Source organism: Oncorhynchus nerka, linkage group LG23, assembly GCF_034236695.1.
Source record: "Oncorhynchus nerka isolate Pitt River linkage group LG23, Oner_Uvic_2.0, whole genome shotgun sequence".
Classification (NCBI taxonomy): domain Eukaryota; kingdom Metazoa; phylum Chordata; class Actinopteri; order Salmoniformes; family Salmonidae; genus Oncorhynchus; species Oncorhynchus nerka.
In genome coordinates, this window is record NC_088418.1 from 15,901,554 (window position 1) to 15,922,707 (window position 21,154).

General features: G+C 40.7%; 1 protein-coding gene across 2 annotated transcripts in view; it reads right to left on the reverse strand.

Annotated features, from left to right (window-relative positions):
* Positions 1-21,154, reverse strand: part of LOC115106344 (neurexin-1a-like) — an 84,419-nt gene that overhangs the window by 41,069 nt on the left and 22,196 nt on the right. For both annotated transcript variants that reach the window (XM_029628974.2, XM_065007899.1), the window contains 4 exons: positions 18,124-18,425; positions 12,495-12,656; positions 8,930-9,001; positions 8,459-8,683 (listed from right to left, as the gene is read on the reverse strand). In XM_029628974.2, the coding sequence (XP_029484834.1) occupies positions 8,459-8,683; positions 8,930-9,001; positions 12,495-12,656; positions 18,124-18,425 (761 nt within the window). The remainder of the gene's footprint in view (positions 1-8,458; positions 8,684-8,929; positions 9,002-12,494; positions 12,657-18,123; positions 18,426-21,154) is intronic.

Sequence of the window (21,154 nt, forward strand, 5' to 3'; positions counted from 1 at the left end):
AACACCAGTATAAACATCAGCACCGACACCAGTATAAACATCAACACCAGTATAAACATCAACACCAACAACAGTATCAACATCAACACCAGTATCAACATCAACACCAACAACAGTATCAACATCAACACCAGTATAAACATCAGCACCGACACCAGTATAAACATCAACACCAACACCAGTATAAACATCAACACCAACACCAGTATCAACATCAACACCAGTATCAACATCAACACCAGTATAAACATCAACACCAACACCAGTATCAACATCAACACCAGTATCAACATCAACACCAACACCAGTATAAACATCAGCACCGACACCAGTATCAACACCGACACCAGTATCAACACCGATACCAGTATCAACACCGACACCAGTATCAGCACCGACACCAGTATCAACATCAACATCAACACCAGTATCAACATCAGCACCGACACCAGTATCAACATCAACACCGACACCAGTATCAACATCAACATCAACACCAGTATCAACATCAACACCGACACCAGTATAAACACCAACATCAACATCAGTATCAACATCAACACCAGTATAAACACCAACATCAACACCAGTATAAACATAAAACACCAACACCAGTATAAACACCAACAACAGTATAAACATCAACACCAGTATAGACATCAACACCAGTATAGACATCAACACCAGTATAAACATCAACACCAGTATAAACATCAACAACAGTATCAACATCAACACCAGTATAAACATCAACAACAGTATAAACACCAACACCAGTATCAACATCAACACCAACAACAGTATAAACATAAACCCCAACACCAGTATAAACATCAACACCAGTATAAACATCAACACCAGTATAAACATCAACACCAGTATAAACATCAACACCAGTATAAACATCAACACCAACACCAGTATAAACATCAACACCGTATCAACACCAACAACAGTATAAACATCAACACCAACACCAGTATAAACATAAACACCAACAACATCAAAACCAACACCAGTGTCGTGTCTTTGGCATCATTAAACTGAAGATGAATCTTTATCAACAATTCTCTGTAATTATTATTACGTGATTAAACTACTTAATCATGTAAATGTAATTAACTAGGAAGTTGGGGCACCAAGGAAAATATTCAGAATACAAAGTTATAATTTTCCTAATATAACTTTCAGATATTAATATCTGATCACTTAGTCTTCTGATTAATGAATTCTTCTTTACCTCACGTTAGTCTCATTCCTAATGTTGTAAATTGTTGGTTATCTGCACGAACCCAGTCTTCACTATGAGTCATCCATACATCAATTGTCTTAAATCACTTATTTACTAACTAAGTAATTCACAGTAATGCATAAACAAACAGTAGATAGTTACAAGGAAATGATAGCAGAGTTTCCCTAGTGGGAAACATCAACATCAACACCAGTATAAACATCAACACCAGTATCAACATCAACACCAGTATAAACATCAGCACCGACACCAGTATAAACATCAACACCAGTATAAACATCAACACCAACAACAGTATCAACATCAACACCAGTATCAACATCAACACCAACAACAGTATCAACATCAACACCAGTATAAACATCAGCACCGACACCAGTATAAACATCAACACCAACACCAGTATAAACATCAACACCAACACCAGTATCAACATCAACACCAGTATCAACATCAACACCAGTATAAACATCAACACCAACACCAGTATCAACATCAACACCAGTATCAACATCAACACCAACACCAGTATAAACATCAGCACCGACACCAGTATCAACACCGACACCAGTATCAACACCGATACCAGTATCAACACCGACACCAGTATCAGCACCGACACCAGTATCAACATCAACATCAACACCAGTATCAACATCAGCACCGACACCAGTATCAACATCAACACCGACACATCAGTATCAACATCAACATCAACACCAGTATCAACATCAACACCGACACCAGTATAAACACCAACATCAACATCAGTATCAACATCAACACCAGTATAAACACCAACATCAACACCAGTATAAACATAAAACACCAACACCAGTATAAACACCAACAACAGTATAAACATCAACACCAGTATAGACATCAACACCAGTATAGACATCAACACCAGTATAAACATCAACACCAGTATAAACATCAACAACAGTATCAACATCAACACCAGTATAAACATCAACAACAGTATAAACACCAACACCAGTATCAACATCAACACCAACAATAGTATAAACATAAACCCCAACACCAGTATAAACATCAACACCAGTATAAACATCAACACCAGTATAAACATCAACACCAGTATAAACATCAACACCAACACCAGTATAAACATCAACACCAGTATCAACACCAACAACAGTATAAACATCAACATCAACACCAGTATAAACATCAACACCAACACCAGTATAAACATCAACACCGGTATCAACACCAACAACAGTATAAACATCAACACCAACACCAGTATAAACATAAACACCAACAACATCAAAACCAACACCAGTGTCGTGTCTTTGGCATCATTAAACTGAAGATGAATCTTTATCAACAATTCTCTGTAATTATTATTACGTGATTAAACTACTTAATCATGTAAATGTAATTAACTAGGAAGTTGGGGCACCAAGGAAAATATTCAGAATACAAAGTTATAATTTTCCTAATATAACTTTCAGATATTAATATCTGATCACTTAGTCTTCTGATTAATGAATTCTTCTTTACCTCACGTTAGTCTCATTCCTAATGTTGTAAATTGTTGGTTATCTGCACGAACCCAGTCTTCACTATGAGTCATCCATACATCAATTGTCTTAAATCACTTATTTACTAACTAAGTAATTCACAGTAATGCATAAACAAACAGTAGATAGTTACAAGGAAATGATAGCAGAGTTTCCCTAGTGGGAAACATCAACATCAACACCAGTATAAACATCAACACCAGTATCAACATCAACACCAGTATAAACACCAACACCAGTATAAAAATCAACACCAACACCAGTACAAACATCAACACCAGTATCAACATCAACACCAGTATCAACATCAACACCGACACCAGTATCAACATCAACACCAGTATAAACATCAACATCAACATCAGTATCAACATCAACATCAGTATAAACATCAACACCAGTATAAACATCAACACCGACACCAGTATCAACATCAACACCGACACCAGTATCAACATCAACATCAACACCAGTATCAACATCAACATCAACACCAGTATCAACATCAACACCAGTATCAACATCAACATCAACACCAGTATCAACATCAACATCAACACCAGTATCAACATCAACACCAGTATCAACATCAACACCAGTATCAACATCAACACCGACACCAGTATCAACATCAACACCGACACCAGTATCAACATCAACATCAACACCAGTATCAACATCAAAATTAACACCAGTATCAACATCAACATCAACACCAGTATCAACACCAGTATCAACATCAACATCAGTATCAACATCAACATCAACACCAGTATAAACATCAACACCGACACCAGTATCAACATCAACACCGACACCAGTATCAACATCAACATCAACACCAGTATCAACATCAACATCAACACCAGTATCAACATCAACACCAGTATCAACACCAGTATCAACATCAACATCAACACCAGTATCAACATCAACATCAACACCAGTATCAACATCAACACCAGTATAAACATCAACACCAGTACAAACATCAACACCAGTATAAACATCAACACCAGTAAAAACATCAACACCAGTATAAACATCAACACCAGTACAAACACCAACACCAGTATCAACACCAACACCAGTATAAACATCAACACCGACACCAGTATCAACATCAACACCGACACCAGTATCAACATCAACACCAGTATAAACATCAACACCGACACCAGTAGAAACATCAACACCGACACCAGTACAAACATCAACACCAACACCAGTACAAACATCAACACCAACACCAGTATAAACACCAACATCAACACCAGTATAAACACCAACATCAACACCAGTAGAAACATCAACACCAGTATAAACACCAACACCAGTACAAACACCAACACCAGTACAAACACCAACACCAGTACAAACATCAACACCAACACCAGTATAAACATCAACACCGACACCAGTATAAACATCAACACCAGTATAAACATCAACACCGACACCAGTATCAACATCAACACCAGTATAAACATCAACACCAGTATAAACATCAACACCAGTACAAACATCAACACCAGTACAAACATCAACACCAGTATAAACATCAACACCAACACCAGTATCAACACCAACACCAGTATAAACATCAACACCGACACCAGTATCAACATCAACACCAGTATAAACACCAACACCAGTATCAACATCAACACCAGTATAAACATAAACACCAACACCAGTATAAACATCAACACCGACACCAGTATAAACACCAACACCAGTATCAACATCAACACCAGTATAAACATCAACACCAGTATAAACATCAACACCAGTAAAGACATCAACACCAGTATCAACATCAACACCAACACCAGTATAAACATCAACACCAGTATAAACATCAACACCAGTATAAACATCAACACCAGTATAAACATCAACACCAACACCAGTATCAACACCAACACCAGTATAAACATCAACATCAACACCAGTATCAACATCAACACCAGTATCAACATCAACATCAACAACAGTATAAACATCAACATCAACACCGACACCAGTATAAATACCAACACCAACAACAGTATAAACATCAACACCAGTATAAACATCAACATCAACACCAGTATAAACATCAACAACAGTATAAACACCAACACCAGTATAAACATCAACAACAAAATCTGTGATTGATTGGTCTATCATGCATCGATGCAAGCTTCAACGGGGCGGCAGGGTAGCCTAGTGTGGATATCTCACGTTGCCTATTTATATCTCACGTTGCCTATTTATATCTCATATGTTGCCTATTTATATCTCACGTTGCCTATTTATATCTCATATGTTGCCTATTTATATCTCATATGTTGCCTATTTATATCTCACGTTGCCTATTTATATCTCATATGTTGCCTATTTATATCTCACGTTGCCTATTTATATCTCACGTTGCCTATTTATATCTCACGTTGCCTATTTATATCTCATATGTTGCCTATTTATATCTCACGTTGCCTATTTATATCTCACGTTGCCTATTTATATCTCACGTTGCCTATTTATATCTCATATGTTGCCTATTTATATCTCATATGTTGCCTATTTATATCTCACATTGCCTATTTATATCTCATACGTTGCCTATTTATATCTCATACGTTGCCTATTTATATCTCATATGTTGCCTATTTATATCTCATATGTTGCCTATTTATATCTCACGTTGCCTATTTATATCTCACGTTGCCTATTTATATCTCATATGTTGCCTATTTATATCTCATATGTTGCCTATTTATATCTCACGTTGCCTATTTATATCTCACGTTGCCTATTTATATCTCATGTGTTGCCTATTTATATCTCACGTTGCCTATTTATATCTCATATGTTGCCTATTTATATCTCACGTTGCCTATTTATATCTCACGTTGCCTATTTATATCTCATATGTTGCCTATTTATATCTCATATGTTGCCTATTTATATCTCATATGTTGCCTATTTATATCTCACGTTGCCTATTTATATCTCACGTTGCCTATTTATATCTCATATGTTGCCTATTTATATCTCATATGTTGCCTATTTATATCTCACATTGCCTATTTATATCTCATACGTTGCCTATTTATATCTCATACGTTGCCTATTTATATCTCATATGTTGCCTATTTATATCTCATATGTTGCCTATTTATATCTCACGTTGCCTATTTATATCTCATATGTTGCCTATTTATATCTCATATGTTGCCTATTTATATCTCATATGTTGCCTATTTATATCTCATATGTTGCCTATTTATATCTCACGTTGCCTATTTATATCTCATATGTTGCCTATTTATATCTCACGTTGCCTATTTATATCTCACGTTGCCTATTTATATCTCACGTTGCCTATTTATATTTCATATGTTGCCTATTTATATCTCATATGTTGCCTATTTATATCTCACATTGCCTATTTATATCTCATACGTTGCCTATTTATATCTCATATGTTGCCTATTTATATCTCACATTGCCTATTTATATCTCATACGTTGCCTATTTATATCTCATACGTTGCCTATTTATATCTCATATGTTGCCTATTTATATCTCACGTTGCCTATTTATATCTCACGTTGCCTATTTATATCTCATACGTTGCCTATTTATATCTCACGTTGCCTATTTATATCTCATATGTTGCCTATTTATATCTCATGTGTTGCCTATTTATATCTCATATGTTGCCTATTTATATCTCATATGTTGCCTATTTATATCTCATACGTTGCCTATTTATATCTCATATGTTGCCTATTTATATCTCACGTTGCCTATTTATATCTCATATGTTGCCTATTTATATCTCATGTGTTGCCTATTTATATCTCATATGTTGCCTATTTATATCTCATATGTTGCCTATTTATATCTCACGTTGCCTATTTATATCTCATATGTTGCCTATTTATATCTCATATGTTGCCTATTTATATCTCATATGTTGCCTATTTATATCTCATATGTTGCCTATTTATATCTCACGTTGCCTATTTATATCTCATATGTTGCCTATTTATATCTCACGTTGCCTATTTATATCTCACGTTGCCTATTTATATCTCATATGTTGCCTATTTATATCTCATATGTTGCCTATTTATATCTCATATGTTGCCTATTTATATCTCATATGTTGCCTATTTATATCTCATATGTTGCCTATTTATATCTCATATGTTGCCTATTTATATCTCATGTTGCCTATTTATATCTCATACGTTGCCTATTTATATCTCATACGTTGCCTATTTATATCTCATATGTTGCCTATTTATATCTCACGTTGCCTATTTATATCTCACGTTGCCTATTTATATCTCATACGTTGCCTATTTATATCTCACGTTGCCTATTTATATCTCATATGTTGCCTATTTATATCTCATGTGTTGCCTATTTATATCTCATATGTTGCCTATTTATATCTCATACGTTGCCTATTTATATCTCATATGTTGCCTATTTATATCTCACGTTGCCTATTTATATCTCATATGTTGCCTATTTATATCTCATGTGTTGCCTATTTATATCTCATATGTTGCCTATTTATATCTCATATGTTGCCTATTTATATCTCACGTTGCCTATTTATATCTCACGTTACCTATTTATATCTCACGTTGCCTATTTATATCTCATATGTTGCCTATTTATATCTCATATGTTGCCTATTTATATCTCATATGTTGCCTATTTATATCTCACGTTGCCTATTTATATCTCATACGTTGCCTATTTATATCTCATATGTTGCCTATTTATATCTCATATGTTGCCTATTTATATCTCACGTTGCCTATTTATATCTCATATGTTGCCTATTTATATCTCATATGTTGCCTATTTATATCTCATATGTTGCCTATTTATATCTCACGTTGCCTATTTATATCTCATATGTTGCCAATTTATATCTCATATGTTGCCTATTTATATCTCATATGTTGCCTATTTATATCTCATATGTTGCCTATTTATATCTCATATGTTGCCTATTTATATCTCACGTTGCCTATTTATATCTCATATGTTGCCTATTTATATCTCATATGTTGCCTATTTATATCTCATATGTTGCCTATTTATATCTCACACTGCCTATTTACAATATTTGATCTTAATACAGTAATAAATATCCACTAGCCCATAGTAAGTCAGTAGGGCTAGCTGGCTAGCTTACTGCAGTTAGTTAGCCAAAGAGCCACTAATATTCGTTGCTAGCTAGCTACATACAAAGAGTTGACATCTACCTTGCATAAAATTTGTTTTAGGTCATTTTTGCCCGTTAAACTATCTGGTTAGGTACATTATTACGATTCACATATAGATAGCTGATAGGTATGAAGTAAAACGTTTGCTTTGTGTACATATTGTTTGGTCTCTATTGTTGTCATTGTCCTGGTTGGAAGAAGGTTCAGTAAATGGGGAGGTGCAGCGTGAGGTAATACAGTAGGGGGAGTCCTTCTCAAATGGAAGGTTTTATGTGTTCTCCACACTCTCGTCCTCATAAGAACGTAATCAAGAGAACGTCCTTGGAGAATGCACTCGGCGCATGAGAGTGTGAAGCACGGTAGTACGTATATTGAGAAACATCCAATGTGTGCTTGGTCAGCGTGTGTCTCCTTACCTTTAGGGTGGGGGGTGTGCGGGGGTCCTTGCGTTGCTGTTGCCGTGGTTTCCCGTGGCTGAAGAGCATCAGTCCGTTGGGTTCTGTCGTTCTAAAGTCAAAGGAGATTGACCCCGCCTTCTTGGCGCTCCACTTGCTCAATGCCACAAACGACTCTGGGGTGTCAAAGGTCACGGGATCGAGGGTCGCCACGCTCTCGCACTTAAACGCCACTATACCGCTCACCTGATGGATGGGAAAGTTTGTTAAGTTAGTTGGTTTCTCTCAATGATTTATTCTTTATTTAGTATGTTACTTATTTTCTTCAGGCCCCAAATCAAATGTTAAAAATGCCACACGTTAAATTGAAACAATAAAATAGAGTGAAAAACTGAGTAATAGGGCTGTGTTGCAATGGACTACTTAAGGGTTAGGGTGTGATTTGAGACCAGCCAATAAGACCAGCCAATAAGAAACTATGGTGTATATTACCTTCATCTTAGCATCTCCCTGCTTAGCCAGCCGAGACAGCTCCAACCGTACATCATTGTTCTTATACACCACCTAGAGGTCAGGGTTGAGGGGTCAGGGCAGGGGTGAGGGAAGGAGGTTATTAAGGCTGAGAGGAAGAGTGCAAATGAATGGTCTTGTATCTCCTCTCTCCTTGTCTCCTCTACTTCAGTCACAGAAGAAAGCAAAGCCTCAGTTATCACTGTCATGTTGCTTCCACCAAACCTGTGTTTCAATACCAGTCTAGATGAAGGAGAGGAGATGAGGAGGGGAAATGAGGTGAGGAGAGGACATGAGGAGAGGACAAGAGGAGAGGAAGAACTAATGAGATGCAGCCTTTTATGTGTGTATGTGTGTGTGTGTGTGTGTGAGTGTGCATAAGTTTGTGTGTTGGTGCGCATGAAATATTGCACAGGGCTGATGATCAGTCATGCGAGTGTGTTCCGTCGTACATCTTAATTATTTCCTATGGATTAGCATACGATCACATTAGATATGTAAATGACAGCAGCATGCCTACAACACCATCAGTCCCAATCAACCGCACGTACACGCGCGAATGACTGCACGCACGCACGCACACACACACACTACTAATGATATCACCGTTGGCAAATCATCTGTCTGTTTGTTTGTGTGTGTGTGTGTGTGTGCCATTGGCGCATTTGGAGCAGAGCGGATGGATAGAGGGTCTCGGTGGCAGAGCCAATTAGCATGTTAGCGCTTAGCGCTGCGTCTGCTCCCTCAGCAACACTCATCACTGATTCTCTCAGATTCTGAAGACTGCAGAGGGAGAGTGGGTGTGTGTGCCACTGCCAAATGTGTGTGTGTATCTCTGTGTCTTATTACCGTATATACTGTATAAGATGTGTGTATCTCTCTGTGTCTTATTACCGTATATACTGTATAAGATGTGTGTGCATCTCTCTGTGTCTTATTACCGTATATACTGTATAAGGTGTGTATCTCTCTGTGTACATTATTACTGTATTTACTGTATGAGATGTGTGTTTATCTCTGTGTCTTATTACAGTATACACTGTATGAGATGTGTGTGCATTTCTCTGTATGTTATTACCGTATTTACTGTATGAGATGTGTGTGTATGTGTGTACATTATTACCGTATATACTGTATGAGATGTGTGTGTCTCTGTGTAGATTATTACTGTATATACTGTATGAGATGTGTGTGCATCTCTCTGTGTCTTATTACAGTATATACTGTATAAGATGTGTGTATCTCTCTGTGTCTTATTACCGCATATACTGTATAAGATGTGTGCATCTGTCTGTGTACATTATTACCGCATTTACTGTATGAGATGTGTGTGTATCTGTGTACATTATTACCGTATATACTGTATAAGATGTGTGTGTCTCTGTGTACATTATTACCGTATATACTGTATAAGATGTGTGTGTATCTGTGTACATTACCGTATATACTGTATGAGATGTGTGTGTATCTGTGTACATTATTAACATATATACTGTATGAGATGTGTGTGTATCTGTGTACATTACCGTATATACTGTATGAGATGTGTGTGCACCTCCCTGTGTACATTATTACCATATATACTGTATGAGATGTGTGTGTATCTGTGTACATTATTACCGTATATACTGTATGAGATGTGTGTGCATCTCTCTGTGTCTTATTACAGTATATACTGTATAAGATGTGTGTATCTCTGTGTCTTATTACCGTATATACTGTATAAGATGTGTGTGCATCTCTCTGTGTCTTATTACCGTATATACTGTATAAGGTGTGTATCTCTCTGTGTACATTATTACTGTATTTACTGTATGAGATGTGTGTTTATCTCTGTGTCTTATTACAGTATATACTGTATAAGATGTGTGTATCTCTCTGTGTCTTATTACCGTATATACTGTATAAGATGTGTGTGTCTCTGTGTAGATTATTAGCGTAAATACTGTATGAGATGTGTGTGTCTCTGTGTAGATTATTAGCGTAAATACTGTATGAGATGTGTGTGCATCTGTCTGTGTACATTATTACCATATATACTGTATGAGATGTGTGTGTATCTGTGTAGATTATTAGCGTAAATACTGTATAAGATGTGTGTGTCTCTGTGTACATTATTACCGTATATACTGTATAAGATGTGTGTGTATCTGTGTACATTACCGTATATACTGTATGAGATGTGTGTGCATCTCCCTGTGTACATTATTACCATATATACTGTATGAGATGTGTGTGTATCTGTGTACATTATTACCGTATATACTGTATGAGATGTGTATGTATCTGTGTACATTATTACCGTATATACTGTATGAGATGTATCTGTGTACATTATTAACATATATACTGTATGAGATGTGTGTGCACCTCCCTGTGTACATTATTACCATATATACTGTATGAGATGTGTGTGTATCTGTGTACATTATTACCGTATATACTGTATGAGATGTGTGTGCATCTCTCTGTGTCTTATTACAGTATACACTGTATGAGATGTGTGTGCATCTCTCTGTGTCTTATTACAGTATATACTGTATAAGATGTGTGTATCTCTCTGTGTCTTATTACCGTATATACTGTATAAGATGTGTGTGTCTCTGTGTAGATTATTAGCGTAAATACTGTATAAGATGTGTGTGTATCTGTGTACATTACCGTATATACTGTATGAGATGTGTGTGCATCTCCCTGTGTACATTATTACCATATATACTGTATGAGATGTGTGTGTATCTGTGTACATTATTACCGTATATACTGTATGAGATGTGTGTGTATCTGTGTACATTATTACCGTATATACTGTATGAGATGTATCTGTGTACATTATTAACATATATACTGTATGAGATGTGTGTGCACCTCCCTGTGTACATTATTACCATATATACTGTATGAGATGTGTGTGTATCTGTGTACATTATTACCGTATATACTGTATGAGATGTGTGTGTATCTGTGTACATTATTACCATATATACTGTATGAGATGTGTGTGTATCTGTGTACATTACCGTATATACTGTATGAGATGTGTGTGCATCTCCCTGTGTACATTATTACCATATATACTGTATGAGATGTGTGTGTATCTGTGTACATTATTAACATATATACTGTATGAGATGTGTGTGTATCTGTGTACATTATTAACATATATACTGTATGAGGTGTGTGTATCTGTGTACATTATTAACATATATACTGTATGAGATGTGTGTGTATCTGTGTACATTATTAACATATATACTGTATGAGATGTGTGTGCACCTCCCTGTGTACATTATTAACATATATACTGTATGAGATGTGTGTGTATCTGTGTACATTATTAACATATATACTGTATGAGATGTGTGTGTATCTGTGTACAATATTACCGAGTACACTGTATGAGATCATGAACCTGTGGATAAACCTGTAGGCCTAGCTTTGTATGTGACTGTGATATGCGCATATGTAGATGTGTGAATGCATGTGTGTATAATGTATAGATGAGTAAGAGTGGGTTAGTGTGTGTGTGTGTGTGTGTACACCCCACCTCTTTAAGGCAGCCCATAAAGTTGTTGCTAACAGGAGATCCAGGGAGGTCAGCAGTACTGGGACTTCCACCCACGTAGAAGAAATCGTCTGAGCCCAACATGGTGTAGTCTTCCTGGGTGTAGCCCGTAGTGGTCAAGATGCCGTCCACGGAGATGGTCACCTATGCAACAAAGCACAGGGAAAGGGCACGCTATACTCACACCAAACGCAGCGCAACGCGCTATCCTGCCAAATTAGTCTGCCCCCTTACTGACTTGGTAGGTTTCTGGGGAGGTGCTCTGGTCTTGGCTGTGGTTGGTTGGTCAGTTGATTGGATTGATTGGTCAGTTGTATTGAACTGGTCTGTGATTTGATTGGTCTAGCTGTGTTAGGTCTGTGTTCTGATTGGTCTATCTGTTGTTTGGTTTGTGTGATTTTTCTGTGTTTTTCTGTTCTTTTTTATTTGTCTAGCGTGTTTGGACCTGTTTCCTGTCTGTGTGATGAGGTGGTTTGGGCTTGTTAGAGTATTACGGAACCAACTCTGTTCTCAGGGCAGCAGATCTGTCCTGCAGGCAGAACAAATACAAATCTGAGTCCAAGTCTGTGTCCTTTATACTCAAGTTCGAGTCGAGTCACGAGTCCCTTGATTGGGCTAAAAAGGCTGCAGTCCAAAAATCTTTCAAGATAAGTTCCTAATTTAAAATATCTAGCTAATACTGAAGCTACCTCAAATGTCCTGTTGAACCACCTGGTACTCCACCCTGTACTGTAGAGACTCCTGCCCTACTGTATGTACATAGTCATTGAACTTTAATAATGTTTACATACTGTTCCACCCACTTTACACAGGGCCTTCAGAAAGTATTCATACCCCTTGATTTAGTCCACATTTTGTTCTTTTACAGCCTGAATTCAAAATGGATTAAATAGATTTTTTTTCTCTCAAACAGGTTTTCAGAAATGTTGTCACATTAAAAAAATTTAAAAAATACATAACTATTCACATCCTTGACTTAATACTTTGTAGAAGCACCTTTGGCGGCGATTACAGCTTTGAGTCGTCTTGGGCATGTCTGTATCAGCTTCGAGTCGTCTTGGGCATGTCTGTATCAGCTTCGAGTCGTCTTGGGCATGTCTGTATCAGCTTCGAGTCGTCTTGGGCATGTCTGTATCAGCTTCGAGTCGTCTTGGGCATGTCTGTATCAGCTTTGAGTCGTCTTGGGCATGTCTGTATCAGCTCCGAGTCGTCTTGGGCATGTCTGTATCAGCTCTGAGTCGTCTTGGGCATGTCTGTATCAGCTTTGAGTCGTCTTGGGCATGTCTGTATCAGCTCTGAGTCGTCTTGGGCATGTCTGTATCAGCTTTGAGTCGTCTTGGGCATGTCTGTATCAGCTTTGAGTCGTCTTGGGCATGTCTGTATCAGCTTTGAGTCGTCTTGGGCATGTCTGTATCAGCTTTGAGTCGTCTTGGGCATGTCTGTATCAGCTTTGAGTCGTCTTGGGCATGTCTGTATCAGCTTTGAGTCGTCTTGGGCATGTCTGTATCAGCTTTGAGTCGTCTTGGGCATGTCTGTATCAGCTTTGAGTCGTCTTGGGCATGTCTGTATCAGCTTTGAGTCGTCTTGGGCATGTCTGTATCAGCTTTGAGTCGTCTTGGGCATGTCTGTATCAGCTTTGAGTCGTCTTGGGCATGTCTGTATCAGCTTTGAGTCGTCTTGGGCATGTCTGTATCAGCTTTGAGTCGTCTTGGGCATGTCTGTATCAGCTTTGAGTCGTCTTGGGCATGTCTGTATCAGCTTTGAGTCGTCTTGGGCATGTCTGTATCAGCTTTGAGTCGTCTTGGGCATGTCTGTATCAGCTCTGAGTCGTCTTGGGCATGTCTGTATCAGCTTTGAGTCGTCTTGGGCATGTCTGTATCAGCTTTGAGTCGTCTTGGGCATGTCTGTATCAGCTTTGAGTCGTCTTGGGCATGTCTGTATCAGCTCTGAGTCGTCTTGGGCATGTCTGTATCAGCTTTGAGTCGTCTTGGGCATGTCTGTATCAGCTTTGAGTCGTCTTGGGCATGTCTGTATCAGCTTTGAGTCGTCTTGGGCATGTCTGTATCAGCTCTGAGTCGTCTTGGGCATGTCTGTATCAGCTTTGAGTCGTCTTGGGCATGTCTGTATCAGCTTTGAGTCGTCTTGGGCATGTCTGTATCAGCTTTGAGTCGTCTTGGGCATGTCTGTATCAGCTCTGAGTCGTCTTGGGCATGTCTGTATCAGCTCTGAGTCGTCTTGGGCATGTCTGTATCAGCTCTGAGTCGTCTTGGGCATGTCTGTATCAGCTCTGAGTCGACTTGGGCATGTCTGTATCAGCTCTGAGTCGTCTTGGGCATGTCTGTATCAGCTCTGAGTCGTCTTGGGCATGTCTGTATCAGCTCTGAGTCGTCTTGGGCATGTCTGTATCAGCTCTGAGTCGTCTTGGGCATGTCTGTATCAGCTCTGAGTCGTCTTGGGCATGTCTGTATCAGCTCTGAGTCGTCTTGGGCATGTCTGTATCAGCTCTGAGTCGTCTTGGGCATGTCTGTATCAGCTCTGAGTCGACTTTGGCATGTCTGTATCAGCTCTGAGTCGTCTTGGGCATGTCTGTATCAGCTCTGAGTCGTCTTGGGCATGTCTGTATCAGCTCTGAGTCGTCTTGGGCATGTCTGTATCAGCTTTGAGTCGTCTTGGGCATGTCTGTATCAGCTTTGAGTTGTCTTGGGCATGTCTGTATCAGCTTTGGATTTGGCGATTTTCTCCTATTCTTTGGCGGTCAATTTTCAAGTCTTTCCACAGATTTTCAATGTGTAATAAGTCAAGGGCTATAAATACATTCTCGAAGGCACTGTATGTATATACTGTATTCTAGTCATGGCTCATCCTATATAACTACTGCTGTACACACCTTTTATATTAATGTACTGTCTATAATGTACAATATATATACATATATATATATATACGTATATATTTATATTCCGGACTCTGACATTGCTCGTTCTGATGCTTCTTAATTAAATTAAATGTTTTGTTTAAAACTTTTCTGGATGATGTGTGTATAGTTTATTTGTATATTTTTTATTATTATTGCTAGGTACTACTGCACTGTTGGAGCTAGAAACACATGCCATGAGAACAACCAAAGGAATAACATTGGTTCTATAAAACGCAAACAAGCTTGCCTAGTTTATTAGCAACAATGGCTAACCCACCGAGTAGATTACAGTAGCATGTGTAGTCAGCTCAGGTTGTAGCTATCTTTAGTATCAGTAGCTAACGAGGATGACCCTGGCAATAGAGCATTAGCATAAGTACCTAACCTAGATGACCCTGGCAATAGAGCATTAGCATAAGTACCTAACCTAGATGACCCTGGCTATAAAGCATTAGCATAAGTACCTAACCTAGATGACCCTGGCTATATAGCATTAGCATAAGTAGCTAACCAGGATTACCCTGGCTATATTGCATTAGCATAAGTAGCTAATCAGGTTATTCAGGCATATGTTGAGGCTCAGCAGCCACAATCTGTTAGTGTATTAGGTATTAGTTAATATTCTGATAGTAAATGGTGTTAGTGCTGTTAGTAGTGTTGAGTTTAGTGATAAATATGATGCTAGTAGTGATGATAGTGTTGAGGGTTGGAGTGTGTGAGGGGTAGGGGTTGTGGGTTAGAGTGTGTGTGGGGAGTTAGTCAGATTAGCAGGTCTGAATGATGTGACACATACACTGACACACACACACTGACACACACAGTGTTAAATGGGTTAGTCATTCCACACACATGCAGCCGCCTCTCGCTGCATGCAGTCAACAGAAAGAGGAAGATAAACAAACAACAACAGAAGAGCCTGGGCTCAGCAGCAGGATGGACAGCATGCAGAGGAGGAATGGAGAAAAAGAATAGGAGAAAATTAAAAAGGGGGAGGGAGGTTGGCCTCTGTCTCTGTGTTAAATGGACAAATCAGAGAGGCAGGACCTGAAGTTGCACCATGCAGGGGGAGCGGCCAATCGCGTGCAGCTGAGGAAAGAGCCAAATCAGGACACGCCTACATGTCAACAATGGGGAGATGGAGTGAACGTCGGAAAAAGGTCAAAGGAAAGGTAGAAAAAAATAGCGGGGCTAGGAGGAGGGGAGTGTTAAGCCGAGAGTACCAACCGCCATCATCCTGTTCTAGTATAGTTTTAGTTGTTCTACGGCTCAGAAAATAACACAGTAACCGAAACTGGGAAAGGATTAGAGTTATATCTACCAAACAATGGAGTTTGTTTACCATAGCGTGTCCAATGCCTGAGTGCTTTGTGGAGACGGGGAGGAAGGAGAGCAACAAGTGTGAACAGAACGACATCCGTAAAGGACAAAGAAAAGGTAGAAGGCCAGTGGAGGTTAGAGAGGAGTGGAGAAGGCTAGGAGAAGGCAACAGGTTAGTAGTATGACACATTCCATGGATGGAGGTTAGTTAGTATTACTAGCAGGTTAGTAAGTACAGTTAGTAGTTAGTGGTTGGTACACACAGGCAAACAGCAGAAGACTACAGTTAGCAGAAGAATAGTGCCCCCAGCCCTGACGCTAATATACACACACACACACACACACACACACACACACACACACACACACACACACACACACACACACACACACACACACACACAGTGAGTTTAAGACAAATACACCCTCTTTCTCTCTCTTTCTCACTCATGCACACACCCTCTCTTTGCCTTTCTTTCCCTCATTCACCCTCTTTATCGCTTTCCCATTCTCTCTATAACCCCCTCTCCCTATAACCCCTCTCCCTATAACCCCTCTCTCTATAACCCCCTCTCTCTATAACCCCCTCTCTCTATAACCCCTCTCTCTATAACCCCTCTCTCTACCCCCTCTCTATAACCCCCCCTCTTTCCATCCCCCTCTATAACCCCGCTCTCTATAACCCCCTCTTTAACCCCCCTCTATAACCCCTCTCTCTATAACCCCCCCCTTTCTATACCCCCTCTTTCTATAACCCCCTCTTTCTATCCCCCCTCTATAACCCCCTCTCTATAACCCCCTCTTTCTATAACCCCCTCTTTCTATACCCTCCTCTCTATAACCCCCTCTTTCTATACCCTCCCTCTCTATAACCCCCTCTCTATAAACCCCCCTCTTTCTATACCCTCCCTCTCTATAACCCCCTCTTTCTATAACCCCCTCTCTATAATCTCCCTCTTTCTATACCCTCCTCTCTATAACCCCCTCTCTTTCTATACCCTCCCTCTCTATAACCCCCTCTTTCTATAACCTCCCTCTCTATAACCCTCTTTCTATACCCTCCCTCTCTATAACCCCTTTCTCTATACCCTCACTCTCTATAACCCCCTCTTTCTATAACCCCTCCCCCTCTATAATCTCCCCTCTTTCTATACCCTCCCTCTCTATAATCTCCCCTCTTTCTATACCCTCCCTCTCTATAACCCCCTCTCTTTCTATACCCTCCCTCTCTATAACCCCCTCTTTTAACTCTCTATAACCCCCTCTCTATAATCTCCCCTCTTTCTATACCCCCCCTCTCTATAACCCCTTTCTCTATACCCTCCCTCTCTATAACCCCCTTTTCATCTCGCCCCTCCCCTGCCGTTGCCAGGTTACCTGTCTCAGGTTGCGTGTGACCTTGACATCGTGCCAGGAGTTATCGTTAAACTTCCCATTAACCGGCTCTACCAGGGCCTCGAAGGCCCCGGACCCCAGGTTGATGACCAGCGACACGGCTCCGTTCTTTAAGGCCAGGTTGACGTAGTCGGCTGATTTGCCCGTGTGGAGCATTAGACCGTTCCTCTGCAGGGTCTTAAAGCTCAGGGTGATCTCATCACTAGAGGACTGGATAGGGCTGGGAGACAGGTCATAGCAGAAATACTCTGACCCCTTAAAGGTTGCTACGTCGTCCTCACGGGCTGGAGGGGGAGGGAGGGAGGTTGGATGGAAGGATGGAGGGATGGGTCAACAAGTGGGGAGAAAGAGAAACAGAGACCAGTCAATGTTGTTAATGTTTTATAATATTTATAATATAACATCATGGACATAATGTTAAATGTGTAAACAGCAATGTTGGTGACAAATGGAAACCTAATAACCTGAGATACGTTCCTATCTTACTCTTTGTTTGCTCATCCAGTAATCTGATATGAGTTGGATGGATCATTCATGAGTGGGTTGACATTCAACCAGCAGGATATGTTGTGATGCTTCGCATTTTGATGCATTCAACAGTCATTATAAAATCTGTCATCTTGTTTAGAAGAATGGTGTGTGTGTGTGTGTGTGTGTGTTCTTAAGTACCTATCAGCAACCAGCCATGCTATATAATTCAGCATAATATAATCAAATGTATGCCAGTGTGTGTAAGTCGCCATTATGTGTGCCAGTGTGTGTGCCAGTGTGTGTGTGTCAGTGGGTGTGCCAGTGTGTGTGTGCCAGTGGGTGTGCCATTATGTGTGCCAGTGTGTGTGCCAGTGTGTGTGTGCCAGTGTGTATGCCAGTGTGTATGCCAGTGTGTGTGTGCCAGTGTGTGTGCCAGTGTGTATGCCAGTGTGTATGCCAGTGTGTGTGTGCCAGTGTGTGTGCCGGTGTGTGTGCCGGTGTGTGTGCCGGTGTGTTTGCCAGTGTGTATGCCAGTGTGTGTGTGCCAGTGTGTGTGCCAGTGTGTATGCCAGTGTGTGTGTGCCAGTGTGTGTGCCAGTGTGTGTGCCAGTGTGTGTGCCAGTGTGTGTGCCAGTGTGTGTGTGCCAGTGTGTGTGTGCCGGTGTGTGTGTGTGCCGGTGTGTGTGCCAGTGTGTTGTGCCAGTGTGTGTGCCAGTGTGTGTGTGCCAATGAAAGTGTGTGCCAGTTGTGGTGTGTGCCAGTGTGTATGCCAGTGTGTGTGCCAGTGTGTGTGCCAATGTGTAATGCCAGTGTGTGTGTGCCAGTGTGTGTGCCAGTGTGTGTGTGAAAGGCATTTGTGTGTGTGTGCCAGTGTGTGTGCCCGTGTGTGTGACAGTGTGTGTGTGCCAGTGTGTGTGCCAGTGTGTGTGAATGTTAATAGAAAGGCATTTGCCAGTGTGTGTGTGCCAGTGTGTGTGCCAGTGTGTGTGCCAGTGTGTGTGTGCCAGTGTGTGTGTGTGTGCCAGTGTGTGTGAATGTTAATAGAAAGGCATTTGCCAGAGTGTGTGTGCCAGTGTGTGTATGCCAGTGTGTGAGAATGTTAATAGAAAGGCATTTGCCTGTGTGTGTGCCAGTGTGTGTGCCCGTGTGTGTGCCAGTGTGTGTGCCAGTGTGTGTGACAGTGTGTGTGCCAGTGTGTGTGTGTGTTTGTGTGTGTGTGTGTCCAGTGTGTGTGAATGTTAATAGAAAGGCATTTGCCAGTGTGTGTGCCAGTGTGTGTGTCTGTGTGTGTCTGTGTGTGTGCCAGTGTGTGTGTGCTGTGTGTGTGTGCCAGTGTGTGTGCCCGTGTGTGTGCCAGTGTGTGTGTGTGTGTAATGTGTGGCATTTGTGTGTCTGTGTGTGTGTGTCTGTGTGATCGTGTGTGTGTGTGTGTGTGTGTCTGTGTGTGTCTGTGTGTATGTGTCTGTGTGTGTGTCTGTGTGTGTGTGTGTGTGTGTGTGTCTGTGTGTGTGTGTCTGTGTGTGTGTGTCTGTGTGTGTGTGTCTGTGTGTGTGTGTCTGTGTGTGTGTGTGTGTGTCTGTGTGTGTGTGTGTGTGTGTCTGTGTGTGTCTGTGTGTGTGTCTGTGTGTGTGTGTGTCTGTGTGTGTGTGTCTGTGTGTGTGTCTGTGTGTGTGTGTGTCTGTGTGTGTCTGTGTGTGTGTCTGTGTGTGTGTGTGTCTGTGTGTGTGTCTGTGTGTGTGTGTGTGTCTGTGTGTCTGTGTGTGTGTGTCTCTGTGTGTGTCTCTGTGTGTGTGTGTCTGTGTGTGTCTGTGTGTGTGTCTGTGTGTGTCTGTGTGTGTGTGTCTGTGTGTGTGTGTCTGTGTGTGTGTGTGTGTGTGTGTGTGTGTGTGTGTGTGTCTGTGTGTGTGTCTGTGTGTGTGTGTGTGTGTGTGTGTGTGTGTCTGTGTGTGTGTCTGTGTGTGTGTCTGTGTGTGTGTCTGTGTGTGTGTGTGTCTGTGTCTGTGTGTGTGTGTCTGTGTGTGTGTCTGTGTGTGTGTGTGTGTGTGTGTCTGTGTGTGTGTGTGTGTGTCTGTGTGTCTGTGTGTGTGTCTGTGTGTGTGTGTGTGTCTGTGTGTCTGTGTGTGTGTGTGTGTGTCTGTGTGTGTGTGTGTGTGTGTGTCTGTGTGTGTGTGTCTGTGTGTGTGTGTGTGTCTGTGTGTGTGTCTGTGTATGTGTGTGTCTGTGTGTCTGTGTGTGTGTGTCTGTGTGTGTGTCTGTGTGTGTGTGTGTGTGTGTGTGTCTGTGTGTGTGTGTGTCTGTGTGTGTGTGTGTGTGTGTCTGTGTGTCTGTGTGTGTGTGTCTGTGTGTGTGTGTGTGTGTCTGTGTGTGTGTCTGTGTGTGTGTGTGTGTGTCTGTGTGTGTGTGTGTGTCTGTGTGTGTGTGTGTGTGTCTGTGTGTGTGTGTCTGTGTGTGTGTCTGTGTGTGTGTGTGTGTCTGTGTGTGTGTCTGTGTGTGTGTCTGTGTGTGTGTCTGTGTCTGTGTGTGTGTGTGTGTGTCTGTGTGT